Source organism: Stegastes partitus, unplaced genomic scaffold (genome assembly GCF_000690725.1).
Source record: "Stegastes partitus isolate 25-593 unplaced genomic scaffold, Stegastes_partitus-1.0.2 Scaffold793, whole genome shotgun sequence".
NCBI lineage: Eukaryota > Metazoa > Chordata > Actinopteri > Pomacentridae > Stegastes > Stegastes partitus.
This window is the reverse complement of record NW_007578524.1, coordinates 286,797-305,648: the sequence shown is the minus strand read 5'-3', so window position 1 is coordinate 305,648 and position 18,852 is coordinate 286,797. Positions and strand designations below refer to the sequence as shown.

The 18,852-nt window shown below is 41.4% G+C and overlaps 1 protein-coding gene across 1 annotated transcript in view; it reads left to right on the top strand.

Moving 5' to 3' along the window:
- Positions 1 to 1,409: 1,409 nt before the first annotated feature.
- nr5a2 (nuclear receptor subfamily 5, group A, member 2) overlaps positions 1,410 to 18,852 on the top strand; it is a gene marked incomplete at its 5' end in the record, with an annotated part of 32,805 nt that continues 15,362 nt past the window's right edge. Inside the window, 2 exons of the mRNA XM_008292213.1 lie at positions 1,410 to 1,553; positions 5,887 to 6,034. Coding sequence (XP_008290435.1) covers positions 1,410 to 1,553; positions 5,887 to 6,034 — 292 coding nt within the window. The remainder of the gene's footprint in view (positions 1,554 to 5,886; positions 6,035 to 18,852) is intronic.

Sequence of the window (18,852 nt, the reverse complement as noted above, 5' to 3'; positions counted from 1 at the left end):
GCTTAACTGACTGTGGAAAGGTTCACATGAGAAAGCTTTAGAGTGTGTACAGGGGACTTTTGAGCTTTGGGTAGGGTTGAAAAAAACACAATGCCCATGATACGCAACTGATCAATAGCGATTGACCTGTGAGCGAGCTTAGCCTGCAAACAGCTGCCAGCGATATTAACAAGGCAGACGTGGTGCCTCAGCTTTTAGATTTAAGGGCTCTATACTGCACGCAGCATCCAAACTATAGTATGGCTTTCGGGGGGTAGCTCACTTTTTTTTTTTGACTTTTTCATGGTCAGAAACTACAGAAAGCACTTCTTTTATTTAATATTATTCTTTTTTAAATAAGAATAAAAGAACCCGCTGGTTAGGGACTACTTGGTTAGGGAGGGTTTGTTATTCCGTTTGGTTTTACGGTGGTTGGTCTGAAGAACGCTTGTGAAGACACAGAAAAATAGAAACGCATGGCAAAATTAGCATGTTGTCGATATTTTACAGATCCACCCCCAACTATTTACAAATCATGTTTTCAGGGAAGCTTTTCTCTCATTTTTAAATTTTTTTTTTTAGCTTTCCTTCGTTCCCCTGTAGTTCACTCTGACTATATGACTATAGCTTCTTCTTTTCTGTTCTTTTTTTTTTATTATTATTATTTTTAAGTAAGCCTTTATTTATCAAGGACAGAATTTATTTATCTTTTTAAACCAGAACTCAAAAGTCAGAATGATTTCATCTACCATGTAGAAATAACGTTCAGGGCTTTGTAAAAATTGATGTAGAGGCAAATCAGTTGATTGAGTATAAATATATAGACTAGTTTCCCATTTACAAATGATCCAAGGATGGTAGAGGAGATAGATGATACAACAATGTCATAATGACTTTTTTAGTATTTGGAAAAAAAACTGTAAAATGACTATTTAGAGGTAAATTGGCAGGAAGTCACATGTCAAACTGCTCAGCAAGGTTTTCATCATTGATCCTGTAAAACTATTACAGTATTAATGCCATGAACAAGTTTGATTTGTCTTACCTTACTCATCAGTTTCTGTGCAAAACTCTCTTATCAAGTACGGTTTACAGTTTGAACTAGCAGAGTGGTTTCGTTCTTGGGATATCAACATTTTCTACAAATTACTTCTTCAGTTTGTGCAGTTTGTGCATGCCAATCTGCTTTGGTTTATAAGCTCGACATGCACACACAGCTCAGTGGGTTGTCGGTTGGAAAACCCGTCTGCATAAACTTGTAGCTTCCACTGAGACAAAAGGCCCTGACACGCAATAACAGGCGACGATGAAAGACATACAATCGCCATTGATGACAGTTGTGTTACTGTGGATGTGACACTCAGTCACAAAGACTGTTGTTACAGCTGTACAGGAGAGGAAAGGCAAACAGTTGACCTGATGTGTGTGTGTTTTTTTTATGTATCTCTAACCAGGTGGATGACCAGATGAAGCTGCTGCAGAACTGCTGGAGTGAACTCCTCATCCTCGACCACGTCTTCCGGCAGGTGGTGCATGCCAAGGAGGGCTCCATCCTATTGGTCACTGGCCAGCAGGTGAGTCATTGATGGCCCACCCTTAAAAAAAATTTCCTTTTACTCTTTTCCTCCAAAATCCTGCCAACCTTGTGTTCCCATCACCCCCTTCACAACTCAACATCCCTTAAAGCTCTATTGATTTCTACCACACAGTCGTCTCCGCTTCATTAAAAATAAATAGCGCCAGCAGATCTAAACTAATGTCACCAAAATCATTAATTTTGACATTTTTGCAACAGCGAAAAAGAAAAGTAATCGGATGCGCGTGATGTAGCATCGTGAGTGGGTGGAGAGATTTTAAAAAATGTGTCTAAATGTGTTATTTCGTTTTACTGGGGTCTTTGAGGAAGTTGGCGGGAGCTGATGCCCGAGGCCCCAACAGAAGTCCTCAAAATACAGTATCAGGATACCGTGTGCTAATTTCTGTTTCTGCTTCACACACACACACACAGAGCATGCTGTCAAACAGTAAACACGCAAACCCAAAGCAAGCAGAGCAGACTCTTTCAGCGTTCGGTGATTCTCATAATCTCCAGCGCACAAAGGCGAGAGCAGACACACAAAGGTGTGAAACTGCTCATCATGAATATGCCTCTGACCAGTCGCATGGCTGTCAGTGAGATGAAGAGTCATACATTATTGATTGTCTTGCCTCTCCAAAACATTGCTGTGCAACAAAATGTTTTACAACAATAGATGCTGGTATAAATATTGGAGCAAGGCGTGTGCATGTGCGCCGCATGCAGGGGAGTCCTTTTAAATTCCCTCAATCTGAATGAACGCCCTGAAAGACAAGGTCAGGATAGACTTACAGAATAGGTGAAGACCTGTGGTAGGCAGCCATTACTACTACAGTAGGAGCAAGTACAAATCATGGTAAATATGAGAGTAGAAGTAATGGAACTAATATCTAATATGGGCTTAAACAAGTACAAGTCTGGCAGTGTCGCCAAGCTGATCTAGATCATTCTGATGTAGGACAAAGGAGCTGATGTTTGAAGGAACATGAAAAGAAAGGACTCAAAGAGAATGAGAAGTATTGAGGAAACAGGTAGTGGAGAGAGGGAGAAATGATGGAGGAAGGAAGAGTGGTTGCCAATTGATAGAAATTGACGGAGGGAGAAGACGATGGAGTGATGAGGAGAAAATGTGAGAAGAAAAGTGGAGGAAAAGGGAGAAGTCGAGTAAAAGGAGAGACAGTAAGTAAAAGAAAGGAGGCAGAATAAGGTGAAAGGAGGAAAAAGGAAAGGAGCTGAGGAGGGATCGGTGAGGAGATGATGAGGCGAAGCGGACGAGGCAGTTTGAAGAGACCAGAGAGCTGCTGAGGAGGAGGAGGAGGAGGAGGAGGAAGAGGAAGAGGAGGGGCTGGTAGTCAGGGGAGGCGCAGGGTGGCGGTTTCGTTTGCATACTTTGGTTAATGAACAGCTGGTGTTGAGGGGTGTGTGTTTGTGAATGTATGAGTGTGTGTGACCGTGTGTGTGTGTGTGTGTGAGAGAGAGGCTCTGAAACAGTTCATTATCTCCTATTATTCTCTGCCTGGCCAGGGGTGACAGCACAGCGATAATACCAGGGATATTTAAACCACAGCAACAGCATCACCCAAAGCAAACAGTACAGAAACACACAGGCGCACAAATGACGGTTTGAGCGAACAAACTACACTCTCCATTGACACAACATGTGTCTGTAATGGGCTATGTGTTTAAAACTGTGGGGGTTTTGGAGAACACTGCAATGCCATTTGACAAATGTCTGATTTTAATATGAGACAAGGTGCAGTTCCATGATATTATGACATTAATGCCTCAGTAAAAAGAAAAAAATATGAACTTTTTAAAGCCTGTCTTGTTTAGTTATACCAGAGATTTTCTATATTCTTAGGATCTTATCTGAAGTCCTCAGAAAGTGATATTAAGCTTCATAGAGGTAAAGATTTCTTAAAGTCAGTCTTGTAATTTTGTGGCATTAACCAAAGCAAACACTGACAGAAAATGCACCTAAACAGTGACTGAAAAGGCGAGAAAATGTTAAAAGAATACCAAAAAACCGGACATGAACACCTGTCTTTACACTCACGAGCTATGTGACATGAAACTTTTGAGTCACATGATTTGGACGCAGGCCAACAGCTTGTATATATAACTAACAAAATGCAGGGCTGTTTCTCCCCAAAAGCTGAATGTTGGTGCAAAATTCTGGATTTAGAAAGAAGCTTTTGCTCTTAATTGTGAACAGATACTGTAGTTTTTTTTCTTCAATAGCTAAAATGTCAAGGTTGGTGCTTTATAAATATGAATGTAAAATGCAGCATATCTCTGCATGCACACACACCAGCACATTATGAAGGGCATGTCAAAAGATGTTATGACACAAAGCAGCCATTTAGGAAAGCCATAGCCCATATTTATTTCATTGTTATACTGCATGAATGTCATTTTGTCCTCTAAGTTAAAATATATTTAATAATTCTTAATATTGTGAATCATTGCATGTAAAAAAAAAAAATCACAAAGTTTGTGTTAGGAACAACCCAGATGTCATCAGAAAGAGATTTTATTTATTTATTTTTTTTTAGAAAAATGCAACTTTTGGACAGAAACTTTGAATTTGAACAGATGTGTCGTTGCTTCTTCTTTGTATCAAGCTGTGCCTTTGCTCTTGCCAGTTATACACAACACTGACATTTGAAAAGAAATCCACTGAACTAGCTGATTAACTGTTATAGCCTGTCATTTGCTTCATGTCTTGCTCTTGTCCTTATGTTCCCTGTTCCTCGCTTGCTAATTCCCATCTTTTTTTTTTTCTTCTTCTTCTTCTTGTTTTCTGTCTATTTCTACTGCTGCATGTTGTCATGTCACCAACAGCAGTGAGGAATGGCCATGAGTGCTTGTTCTTTATCCTGTCATTGGATCAAACACGCAGTGCAACTTGTACAAATGTGCGCAAACGTGGAATGACAAAAAACTGGACCGATCTGTTGAATGATTAAGCAAGGCCTCACAGCTTGGCAGTCGGTTTCAGTATCAATCTTGATACTTTGATAGCACGACGCTCCTGGTGAGCATGAAATTCAAATGATGAAAAAGAAAAAAAAAAAAACAGACGTTCTTCCATCACTCATATATTTCTGTGCTTTCAAACAAGGTACATTTTCCATCTGCATCTCCCGCCCACATTAGCGCACTCTTAGCATCAAACTAATCTCGTCGTCCACATTTATCTTTAATGTTCTGCTAAGATCGCTCATCGCATTCATGATAGGTTAAGATTTGAAGGTTTATTCATATATTTACCCTCTATGTCTCTCCAGGAGGGATAATAAAGTAGTATTGATTGATTGATTGATACGCAGGTCACCAGAGTCAGAGTTAGTGCTAAGTCTGCTATAGTGACATTATAGCATCTTTTTTTCTTCTCTCTTTTTACTTAAGGCTGGGAGGCAATAACCCAAGGCATCACCATCAACAGTCCAATCCTTCAATGAACTTATTTCATGCACAGTTGATTTTATGTAAATTGATTGACACCTTGGAAGGGGGGCAGTGTCTGCTTTTCACAGAGCCATAACTCTTTCCGTCTCGAAGGTGGTGGGAAGGAAAGAGAGAGGGACAAAGGAGTTGGGACAAAGTGGGAGAGAGCGGTGCAGTAAAAGCATGAGGCAGGAAATAGAGGAGGGGGGGGAACGGCAGAGGATGAAAACCTGGTGCACTGTCAACATTTACTTCACGTTGACCCTTTTCTATTTGAAACAGATGAAAAAGATGAAAAGGGGGGCTCCAATCATCCTATTTACACAATAAATAAATTCCAAACCCAGGGCTGTTTTTAATTGCAAATGGGAGCTCGCAGGGAACCTTTTCCTCCCAGAGCTTTAGGAACTGCGCACGCCAACATCTACCTTCCCCTGGAAACCCTTGCACAGTCAATTATGGTAATGAATCGTCAATAAATATAAAAATTTAATATGGTCCTGCTTACTGTGAGTGGCAGCTAAGGACTTGCCTCCCAGACAAATATGCTGCGGCTGCAGATATGAAGTACACTTGAAAAAGGAGTGTGTAAGTGTGTGTTTATGTGCAATTGGATGGATGACTTAGATTTAAGGAAGATTGGATTACCGGGATAATCTATCTATCTATCTATCTATCTATCTATCTATCTATCTATCTATCTATCTATCTATCTATCTATCTATCTATCTATTATTGTTGCGGTACCCTACAAGCTTCTAGTGTTTGGGCGTTGAATAAAAAAAATCTGTTCCTGTAATTCTGTATAATTACACTTTGGGTCAAAAGCTCTCTTTGGCGTTGTACCTTTCCTTACATCTCTCTCTCCCTGCCTTTTTAAGGTGGACTATGCAGTGATTGCTTCACAGGCGGGAGCCACCCTCAACAATCTGTTGAGTCACGCCCAGGAGCTGGTGGCCAAACTACGCTCCCTGCAGCTGGACCAACGGGAGTTCGTCTGCCTCAAGTTCCTGGTCCTCTTCAGTCTGGGTGAGTCATTGAGAACAGGAGTGCGTGTGGAGGGTTACCGTCTCAGTGCAATTTAGTCTCAGCAGATAACATCTGATTATCTGACTTATCTCATATCACCTGCAACAAAGCGAAGAAGGTGATACAAGGAAGCAGGTATTGAAGAGCAACAAAGATTCCCGGTAGTCATAACTGATTTATGGAGGAACAGGAACAGGAGATTGGAAAAAGAAGAGAGGAAGATGATGTAGAAGGTGAGGAAGGAAATAAGAGACGAGTGGTCTGGAAGGTACAAAGGGGAAAGGAAGGAAGGAAGGAAGGAAGCAAGGAAAGGGGGGAGGTATGGTCACCTTTTAGTGAAGACAGGGAGAACGCAGGGATTTAAATGTATTTTTATGCACGAGTACCCTCAACAAATTTAGTCAAGTTTGAGTTTCTGGCCACAGTCATGCAAAGGATGAAAGGCCAGTTTGTGGTTTGGGCCTCCCCGTGTGCTGACCGACTCACATGGCTCTACACAACAATAGGTCCATGGCAGTCTGCACACTGATGGTCGCACTGCACACTTTTGAAGTTTCTGAAATACTGTCTTTGCACTTTTTACAGGATATGGCAGCTAATTACAGATTTGACTGTAGATGTGGTGAACACAGTGAAGTACCATAGCACAGGACTTCTGGAGAATTTAGAGCCAACCACTGTGTTTGGGCAGCATTGATAGACAAACATGGACAAATCAAAGCACCTCCCAAGTCTGGCAGCAACTACTTCAGTTACAACTCTTTTAATGTTGAATTATTAAGGAGTGAAATATGGAGAATTTCCCTGCAAAGCCTCTCCTCAAAACATTTCTTTTGAGCCCCATTTGTTTTCCTGGCACATGCAGTTGGTGTGATTGTACCGATACAGTCGCAACTGTTGAAGGGCTGTATGGATCCTTGATGAAATCTACACCATTCATATGTTTGTGGACACGCAGATGCGGAAAGCACGAATTGGCCTTAAGGGAGTGGATGGAAGTTTAGCTCTATTTCTTTTCTGCCTGAAGCGATTACCATAGGGAGGTCTGCTTTCTAACTATTCGCCATCTCGTAAGTATAGATCTATTACAGCAAATCCCCCACCTGGATCTTTCGCGGCACCTTCAACTCGGTGGTTTTACGAACTACTAGGGTTTGGTTGTTTGAGCTTCTGAGCTTTACAGCTGAGAGGAGAGAAGGAAGGAAGTTGGAGGGGAGATCAACTGAGGAGGTGAGAAGGGAGGAAGGAAAAGATGAGACAGAGGGGATAGGAGGAGGATGAAGTGGGGGAGAGTGGAAGTGAATCGGGAATTGGTGGAAAGCAGTTACCTGCCTGAAGTGTTTGGGGTAGACAGGTGAAGGGGGGGGCAGGTCGGGCTTGGAGGAGAGAGAGAGGGAGAGAGAGAGAGAGAGAGAGCATGGGATTTGGGAAGGAAGGGAAGTGTAGGGATAAGTAGCTAAATGAGTTAAGGGACAAAGAGAAGGGTAACGTTGATGGGATGTGAGTGTGTGTGTGCGCTCGCATGTGTGCGCCCAGATCCCAGAGCTGCTCTCCTCTCTCTAAGCCGAGGTCAGACATTGCCAGGAGACTGTCATCTCTGACTTTTTCCTAACAAGTCTGCAACAAATGACCTCTGGGGAATACACACACACTCGTCCGCACACACACACTCGACCAAACCTATTTTAACATCTTACATTACTGAAGCCAATGATGTCAAGGTAGCTTTGCTCAGTCTGGCCCTTGCATGGCACCGAGAACAACAGTGGCATACATATGATGAATATTTTCCTCATCCTTAGCTTCCCGCCCCTTCCCTACATCTAGGTATAATTCACAAGGGCCATGCTTTCACTTCTTTACCCCCTCTGAACAAAGAAAGAGGAACTAATGAACAGCACACACACACACCTACATGTGATCAGGCAGGATTAATGTTTGTGTTAGTGGAATTTGTAAAGAAAGACAGAGAGACGAGGGGGATTGCAGTGGGACTTAGGAGTGTGTATGTCCGTGCACATGCATGTGTTTGTTTGTGATGGGGGCTTTTTCATAGGGTGGGGATGTTGCCGGGGCTCAGGGTCTAAATAATTTGGCAGAAACATCATCCATAATGAAAGGCCCACCTGAGGGATGTGTATCGCCCCCGGCAGTGCCTGTTCTCCGGCGTTGCCCAGGCCTCCCGCAAAAGAAGCCCGACACAGATGCCGTAGAGCGGGCTGAGGGGATCAGTGGTGGTGGAGGGGGTGCTGGTGGGGATGGGGGGAAGGGGAGGAGCTTGAGCAATGTAAAGCTGAGAGATTTAGGAATTAAATCATATGTAACTGAGCAGATATGTGCATGTGATTGGCTGTGAGAAGGCTGGGACACTTACCTGTTTCTCTAAATGTGCGTCATGTGCATGGTGGTGGGAAAGCAGGTGTATATTCTGTTTGTTTAGACATCTGCTTGTGCCCTACAAGCAAAGCCAGTTAATAAAGACTGTAGTGAAATGAGGCATGAAAGTAGCTCTGTACTGACTACTGAACGAAAACATGAGACTCTTGATTAGCTTTAATAAACCTCTCACACTGGTCACTGTACTCACTAATAAAACAGGATGTATTCATCTTACCATAGGTTTGATACCAGGAACTACAGTTTGTTCTCCTTCACTGTTACTGTCTTACTACACAGTGTATTTACATACATTAGTTTCTCTCCATTAGACTGGTTCCTTCAATATCATGTGAATAAGAAACTTGGCTTTGGTATTCCAGGTTTGGGATTAACAAAACCAGATAATGCAGATTGTAGTGGCGCTCTGTTCCGTCGTCTTCTGTCAGAAGTCAGTCTAGCAGCAAGTATTTGAAACGCGAGTGAGATTTGGTTTAATAAGAAATAGGAAATATACAAAATCACACAGTCAAAAAACTATGTCGCTTCCAACGTCTCTGGCTCCAATCTGACGAACTGAGCCTCATAAGCAGCATTACAATGACGCAGCATTACTTTGCTCAACTTAACATTCCTAAATTATGCATTTTATTAAATACGTTCTTCCAGAATCACAATAAAGTTATCAATCTTTAATGTTACCACTTTGCTGTCAACTGAAATATCATCAAACGTAGAATAATGAATATGGCTCTAACACATATTTATCTGCTGTTTCGACACAGCTTTTTGCAAAACTAAGAAAACATCTGCTCGAAGTTTGTTTGTGTGAATTTTCTTCTCCTAGTAGATACTGCTATCATTATGTCTACCGTCAGTAGCACTGCATATTGATGATTGTGCAACTCACAATTAAGAGCCAAAATATCGTGCCGGATCAGGAAGTAACGCCAAGGTTTGGCTGGACACACTTTACATTCTATTATACAGGTCATTTTTGCCCCTTAACTACCCCTGATCGATCTCTAACCTTAACTAAATGCTAAATTTACCTAACTTTAGCTAACCATTCTTTTATTTCCCCAACTGTGTTTCTTATGGATTACATTTCTGTACAACCTAATTATAACAGCAAACATATTTAGAGATAAACGTAAGTACAACCAGATTATATTATCTGCTCCCATAATAGGAAAATGTTTAAGCAGTTTGGATCAGTGGAACATATTAGTTACTGCTTAACTGATAGTATACATGTATATTTTTTGCCAAAATATCGGATTTTGCAGCACAGTGCCCACTTGTACTGTCTATGTTCATGCAGGCACAGAGGGGGAGCAGAAAAAGTCCACAGTGACATAAAACACAATCCATATTGATATTTAATCAAAACCATGACTTCTTTCCAACCTCAATCAGTGTCCTTATGTTGCTTAAACCTACCACAGAGAGAAGTCTGTAACTTAAATCTGGTGTCCGGTATGAGGGTTGTGCATGTTATGTACCCTCCATCCACCCCAACCACCTCCTGCACCCGTTCAAAAAGATCCATCCATCATCTATACACCACTTAATCCTCACTAGGGTCATGGGGGGCTGGAGTCTATCCCAGCTGACTCAGGGTGAAGGCAGGTTCACCTGGACAGGTCACCAGTCTATCACAGGGCTACACTTAGAGACAGACAACCAAGCACACTCACATTCACACCTACGGACAATTTAGAATCACCAATTAACCTCAACATGTTTTTGGACTTTTGGGAGGAAGCCGGAGAACCCGGAGAGAACCCACGCTGCACGGAGAGAACATGGAGACTCCACGCAGAAAGACACAAACCGGCGACCTTCTTGCTGCGAGGCAACAGTGCTAACCAACTGCGCCACCTTGCAGCCCCCGTTCAAAGAGATGCTGAATGTAATGCAGTCAGTAATTATATTGTACATACAAGAAATCGAGAAAACAGTTTACAAGTATAGGAAGATTTAGTTATGGATCCTCTATAGCTACACTTAACCTTTTGCAGAAAGCAAGAATTTTAAAAATATTCTCATTAGACATAAAACACAACTGAACATAAACATGGTGGTACACAATCATTCAGCATTCAATTTCCTCTCTGGCAATATATAGATATATATTTAACTCTTACAATACTACCAGTAGCACTACCAGCCTGCTCTCATGGGAAGGTGTGTGAATAACATGCCAAGTCTCTTCAAGTGCGCTTTTTGCATTTTGCATGTCATTCTATGTCATGTTGTAGCAACAAATCCCTCTCCCCCTTTGCCTTAACCTTTATCTTGTCTTATTTTAACACAATATGCCAGACAAGACACAAAAATCATAAAAAGAAATCACAGAAAGTGCCAGAAGTGGTGTGCTATTTATAAGCGATCCCACTGCATCACGTTCCCACAACAACTAGTGATTTGAGATGTGAGTCAGGGAGGTGGTGGTGTAGTTTGTAATTCTCTGTCTTTCTCAATAGTTTTGTTTGTGTCTTGATTTTCTCACTATATCTTCCTCTATCTACAACTCTCACTTCTCTCGTTTTTGTTTTTTTTTTCTCCCTGTGGATGGACAATCAGTCACCTCCTCCCTGCCAGAGGAGCTTTTAGTTAAGCCAGTTGTCAATAAAGACAGGGGTATAGATGTCACCCCAGCTGAGAGGAGACACTTGTCATGATCTGTGTGTGTTTGGTTGCAGAGTTAGACATCCTGTTTTTTAGTTTATTGCTTTATTTTATCTCTTTCTATCTCTCTCACTCAGTCCCCTGTCACTCTTTCCTTGTCTTCAGTGAAGGCTTTTACCCTCTATCAAGGAGGAGATTATCACTCTGAGATCATTGATCTCCTAAGTGTTTGTAGGACTGTGAGCAATGATTGTATGTCTTGGGCATTGAGCAGAGGACACAGAATGGTGGAGGGAGAACTGGAGGGCTGCTTGGGTCAGAGTTCAGTAACGGATTACTGCTAGTCGCTCAGTGTCAGTACGCTGGTAATGGGCTTTTGATTTCCTTTAAAAGAATTAAAGGACTAACAGAAAGATTGACAAGTTGCACAGGTGATAGAACGTCAGCAGAGGTGAGAAATGGGTCACAAGCTTGAATTTAGGCTGAAAAAAAGTGGCACTGGCGGCTGTGTTCAGCAGAAATATGACTTTGTACTGGTGTAGGCCATCTCCCAGGCATGAAGCTATGGAAGAAAAACATTTTATGTAAGAATGAAAGAGGAGAGGGTCCGTCCAAAATGAATAAGTTCCGAAATATTTTGCTGCTTAAAACCATAAAAAAAGGAGAAAATAACAAGAATTGATCAACTTTTACCGCAAAGCATATGGATGCATTCCTGATGCATCGCAAATAGTTTCCATACTGGGAAAGCAGATGTAGTGACAGAGGTCAGGGAGTGTTCAGCCAGCAACCAGTTAACCCAGCTCAGTGGGTCAGACCCCATCAGGTGTAATTGGGTGAGACAGGTGCTGCCAGTCCTTGTCAGCCGAGAGGAGAGCCAGAGTACCTGCCAGACCAGCAAGGGGTGGTAAATGGTCCCAGCGGAGAGAGCAGATTTGTGGACATAGCCCTAAATAAAGTCCTCGCACTAAAGCATTTAGCAGGAACAAAGAGGGCGAACAGCAATGCAGTGTGGAAACATTTGGAATTGTGTTTGATTCTTCGACAGTGAAGGTTTATTTAAAGACGTCCCGCTATTTACCGGTTCTATTTGCTATGTAAACTTAATTTCCAAGTGCTTCGCTTATTGCTACAAATGCTTTGCTGAATTATACATTTGGTTTGTGCGTTACAGTACTGTAGGTGATTGTGTCTTTGGTCTGGAACCCCAAAGTCTGGAAATGCAAAATGGATCCATTATACTGTTTGCCCATTTATTTGATGGGTGTTGTTCTTGTTTCAAGCATGGCTACAAATTCTGATTTGATTTTTGTCATTTATTTTTATTTTTTCTTATATAACTGATATATTAAAAGTAATAATTGCCAGAAAATGACAATTTACATCATTGTTTATGGGCAAAACCAACATCATAGCAATTTAAAGAAAACTTGAATACTTAGAATTAAGCTGTTGGTTCTGGCTGTTAAATGTCTGCCAAGCAGGTGATTGATTAATAGGTTAAAGACCCTTACTCTATTAAGCATCTAAAACAGACACAATGCTTCTTCCGTACCATTAAACACAAGGACAGGAAAGTATCCTGTTGTTCCTTTCTGACATTTTGGATAATTCAGTCACTGATAATTATCACATACAGTTGATGGATGATGCTGTAAAAAGTCAAACTCATGTCTCGACTGTAGAATCACCAGAAAGAATATCGGCTTCTACTTTTATAATGTAAAGTTTTAAAATGAAATTAATATTCAAAACATGGCGGTAGGGTTGAGTAGTGTTGTCCATTCATAAAAAACACAAGACAGCCGGTGATTCAGGAGCTGCCTCAGCACCGCATTAGCTGTCTGTCAAGTGATTAGTCAGTGGCTGAGGTTGGAGTCAGAGACACCCGCCCATCAATCCCCTCCCACCCTCCATCCCTCTCCATCCATCCAGGCCTTTTCATTGTCTCTTGTCTCATTGCTCTGCCCTTTCTCTCTCTCTTCTCACATCCGTCTTTGTACACCTCGATCTATCACAACTCTATCACCACATCCGCCTCCTTTGGTTCTCATTCATCTTAAGCCACCATTTATCTCTTTTTTTTTTTTTTCTCCTCCTCCCTCAACTTTACCTTCACTATTTCCTATCCCTAAAATGTCTTAACAACAATCTCAGAAACTTGTGTTGAATCTTCATTAAACACAGGCAGAACAAATATAATAAAGTGGCGACATCATTTCACAAGGAAAGAAATGATCTTACCGAATGGCAAAAACCTTGTAATTTTGTTATTATCACGCTCAAATAATATCCAATAGAACTCGGTAGAAATGGTACAATGGGTTGAATTTAATTGAAAGTGAAATTGTGTCAAAAATGATCCAACATTGATTTTTTTTTCCCCATTCCTTCCTCTCTATTTTTCTCTGCTTACACTTCACAACGCTGCACTGTGACGCATCTCTCATTAGCATGTTTAATGCGCCTCACAATGGAGGCAGACTTTTTCTGTTATTTTGCACCGCGAGGTCAGACACCAATCTGCTGACAACAATACACGGCAAACGTGATTAACCTTGATGAAGGCAGACAAGTTTCTTTCTCTCTATGTATTTGCCTATAATGTTTGTTTCCCCACACAATGAGAGAGACGGAGAGAGAGAAAGGAAAAAAAAAAAGCATGTAATTCCCAGACAGGTACGTCCTAATTAAGCAAGAGTCGAGGCTGCTCAGAATCAATGCCCTGATCCCTGGCCAGCGAGCAGGGGAGCTGGCTAATGCATGCCCCCCTACACGCACACTCGCACACTCGCACACACACACACACCCCCATAAAGCCTGGCAAATATTCATTTCCTGAAAAGAACTAAATCATTTAGAATTCGGTCGGGGATTGATTAACATCAAGAGGCAGTGATGGTTCAATATTTACGCTCATAGAGACCAATGTAGGGGCCAAATAATGGAGCATATAACCTACATTTAATTAACACCCAACACTTTGCAACTTAATAGGGACATGGCAACAAAACAGGGACTTTTTTTTTCCCTTGTGGGAGAGAAAAGCAGTGTGCTGGGGTGTAAGTCACCTTGTACCTTTGACCTGATCAATACACAAACAAATTGTGCGTATGGGTTGTTATGCCCCCGGCCTACGGGAAACCTTGACTCAGTGTGAAATGTGACTGTCTTTTCCTGTGCTTAAGAGGGGTCGGAGAACGTCGGTAGCAGTCAGTAAAGCGTATGTTTTTCAGAATTACGCCAGTGTTGCTTAATGGTTAAACTCTGACGTTACTGTCAGTGCAGGTTTCAATCAGAAATACAAACAACTTGGTGATACTTGTGGCTTAAAGAGTTCCAGCCTATCCCAACATTACATCTCTCAAGGCTGCTTTTAGGAAGTACATTTGATTACTGACAATTAATTAGTACAAATACAGTGTGTAGGATTCACATCCCAGTTAGGGACAAATTAATTTGGGCTTAAATTAATTATGTATTTCCTCTCAGTCAGTCAGTAAGTAAGTAAGACAGAGCATGTGTGCTTGGATCAAGCAGAATAGACCACATATTATGACTTTACTAAATGCAAAATAACGTTTTCATCTGAGACAAAGTCTCACATGAAGACAGAAGACGTGAAGTAGAAGCAAATGGTTTGCAGACTCTTCATGTGAGACGTTTTCAGCTCAGAGGCAGAACTCCAAATGAAAAGCAAGTGATCTGCTTTGAAGGTTGCACTGTTGTAAATGCAAAAAAGGAATTTCAGAAGGAAAAAAAAAACACAGCTGTGGTCTAATGTCACTTTAGAAATGGTCGTGTGAATTTGCAGGTGCATCGATATTAGCAGCTTGCATTTTGGAATGAGTGGTTAGCAGAGTTTTCTCGGGTAAGATGCAAAAAAAGAAAAGCACGGGATGTACTATGTAGGTTCTGCAGAACGTGTTGCTGTTAACCACGTAACATCTGCAACAACCTCAGCAAATTTTGAGCAGAAAAGTTTGAATTTGCGCAACAACAGTGTGCAGCACAAACTATGCAACGAGCTCCTTTGAGCGCTACACTGATGGATGTGCGCCACATTCACCACAATGTATAACATCAGTAAAGAGGAGATGCCTTTTACTAAATTCAAAACAGAACAAGATTGGGCTACCAATGTGCAGACATTGTTCACTTTGCCCAGGGCTGAGTTGCCTGTCAGTTCTTGACCATCTGCCTATGATCTGAGTTTTGCACAATACCACTCTTTAAATGGTGTTGCACTTTGTTTCTTGTAAGCATCTATTTTAAACTTATAATACATTTAAAAGATAAACAAAAATTCTATTACATTCTTTGTTTTATGCTATGCTACGCACCAGAAGTTGTGCCATCAAATTCTGCTTCATGCTGCCATCCAAGAGACACGATGGGACGAGGGGAAATGTTAGTCTGCTGGTAGGCTATTTCACATGTGGAAAATTATAAGTCACATGTGATTTTTACCACACGAGATGTCCATGATAGAAGACCCAGATACTGTATGACGCATGTGTGTGAAATGTGGCATGAATCATGCTTCATAGTGTGTGTGTGTGTGTGTGTGTGTGCACAGGCACGCAGCCTGCTTGACAAATGTTTGTGTGTCCCACAAATTACAGTCTCAGTGACTGGATTGGTGCAATGACAGCCGTAATGGAAAATACAGTAGTGGTGATTGCAGGAGGCCTAAGACTATAAATGTATGTATAAGGTTCATAAAGTGAAATCCATGCACCGAGCGGCTGCATCTAGTGCTTTTTCATCACTCTGTTTTGAAGCTTGGCGAAGTGCTCCGCAAACACATGCTGATTGAAAACTATTGGACTCTCATCTACCTTTCAAACAAATCTTTTTACCCTCCATCTGTTTCCTTCAGGCATCATTCTAATGCAGGAAACAAACAAACAAAAAAAAAGTTGCTCAAACTTCGTCCCCAACACAGCCAAATCCAGCTAATCATGTTTGAGTGTCCCGACTTTTCTTTCATTTTCTTTCAACTCATTAGGAGTAGGTGGGAGTGTGCCCTAAAGCAATGAACCTAATCCTTCCGTCTATTTTCTGTCAATTTTAGCCTAAGAAATCTAACATGGTGAGCAGTCATCTCTTGATGCTGGCGGCCACTTTGTAGGGAATTTCATGTAATGAGGCTGTCTAAAAGGCTTTCAGACTTTATCAAGCAATAAAAGCTCCAGGTCTCCAGCCTGCCACTTTTACCTGGCAATACTGCAGGCTGCTGACATTAAGCAGCAGTTGCAGTAAGTTGTGGTGGCGGCGGACATATTGAGGATCGCTGCCTCTCACCCCTGACTCACCTTTTAGCCTCAGTCTGATTGCAGGAGATATGTTCTAGTTTTCTAATGGATTTCGACAGTCACCAGATTATCTCCAAATGATCCTCGTAATTTACAGCTCTGGCTGCTTTTGTCCTCTTTGTAGGTCTCGCATTCTTGTCGGGATTTACAGTGCGGTCGGAAAGTTTTCAGTTTTTCACATCTTGTTGTGTTTTGGACGCATCTCAGAATTGATTAAATTCACTTTATAATCTTGTCAGTCTGTGCACAGTACTCCACAATGACAAAGGGAAGGCAGGTTTTGTAAATGTATGAAGTACAGAAGACTGTAATATGCCGTATACGTGAATATTCAGAACCTTTGTTTTGGAATTGAGGTTTGGCACATCCTATTTCTATACTTAAGTACTGAAGATGCTTCTACAACTTGACTGGAGTCCACCTGTGCCTAATTAAGAAAGACCCACGCCTGTCTTTATAAAGTCTGACGGTTGATGGTGTATGTCACAGTGAAAACCAAATGAGAAGGTCAAGAGAATTGTTCAAAAGCTTGCAAGACAAGGTTGTGTCAAGGCACGGATACAAAAAGAAGCTACCATTCCCAGGAGCATCTTTGTCTACTAAATGTAATATAATGGAAGAAGTTTGGGACCACCAACAATCTTCTTAGATCTGTCCTGTCGACAAACTGAGTAATCCCAGATGAAGGGCTTTGGTCAGACAGATAACCAAGAACCCAATGGTCACTACAAATGAGTTCCTCAGTGGAGGTGGAGGAACCATCAGTCAGGCCTTTATGGTAGAGTGGCCAGTAAGAAGCATCTCCTCACTAAAAGGCACGTGATAGCCTGCTGGGAGTCGAAAGGCGCCTGATCGACTCCCAGACCGTGAACTTTTTAGCCTCACGTCCAGACGGTGGTGTGGAGAAAACCAACAACATGCTGTAGGGATGTTTCTCTGCAACAACAACTGAGAGACTTCTCAGGATAGAAGGAAAGATGGAGACAGAAAGATATAGAAGAATCCTGAGTGAAAACCTTTTCTAGAGTGGTCAGGCTCTCAGGCCAGTGAGAAGGTTCTTATTTCAAGAACACAATGACCCAAAGTATACGCTGCCCATCAAAACACAAGGGTGGTTTCTGCTAAGAAGACTGAGGGGAAGTTTCAAAAGTTTGCTTAGATAACGAGATCATTACCTTAAGATAAGACTTGAGCCTGCCAGAGCTGCCAGTGGTGCTTTAATCAAAGTAATCGAAATTAAGGATCTAAATACTTAGTTGAATGGAATATTTCCTGTTTATATTTCTAATAAATTCCCAAAACACTCAAAAACTTGTGAGGAAAAAAAAAAAATGGAATCAATTTTAAAATTAGTCTAAAAAAATAACAAAATGTGAAAAACTTTAAGGGATCTGAAAACTTTCAGAATATGCTCTACATGATAGTTTTTTTCTTTTCTTTTTTTTTTTAACAATATATAATCCACAAAGACTTTAAATATGAAACTACTGTATTTTGTGTAACTACTGTCCTGAACTGTCTGTTTCTAATATTTGAACAGTAAAATAAAGAAGGAAAGCATTTTTTTTCAGATGTATAAGACATTTTCTGCACATTTATCTATTTTTTTTATTGGTAGTAACAATACACAATACATTATTTGTGCCACATACTAGTACAGTTTAAATGAAAAATTGTAAATCCTGGAAGGAGGCCGCCAGAGATTCACATGCTGAAGCAACAGAAGCTTTGCTTTGGCTAAGATTAAAAGAATAATCATCGATTGTTGAATGAAACATTACATATTGAAGGCAAATGTAAACCAAAAACAACTTGGCTAAACTTCAGTAAAATTAAGCCAAAGCTGCAACTTCATCACAACAGAGTTCTTCTGCAGCAGCAGCAGCAGCAGTAAAGAAAATTCTGCCAGTAGTGCTGCAAGAGCAGTAATCTCTTTGTGAATTCCAACACTTTCCTCGCCCAGTTAGAGTCCGAAAACATGTGCAGCCCAGCACTTCACATCTGCCTGAATATGACGGCTGCTGCATGGTGGCAGCGGGATTTAATACACTTTAACTCACTGCCCTGCCGAAGCAATTCAGGACATATCCCCTAAACTTCTTCTCCCCTCCATCAATACACCCACTAACTACCCTAGCAGTGCGTACAACCAGACAAATGCTCCTGTAAAAGTTGTTTTTTTTTTTCCAAGAAAAAAAAAAAAACCTCTTCCACCTCTCTGCCTCCTCCTCTGCTCTTCTCCTTGCACTCCCATGTGGGGTGATTTAAGGTGGGAAGGCTATGGAGAAACTGTTGCCCTCCATCTCTCCCTCCTCCCTCTCTCTCATTCTCCCTCTCCCTTGGCCTTATTACAGGCTGTCAGTTTATTATAAAACATTAGGAAAGCAGAGGGACACTTGCAGTTACTGTCCTATCGATCGGCAAGGATAGATTCTGTGATTTAGAGTCAGCCTCTGCTCGCGCCCTTCACGTTCTCGGTCTCCTATTAAG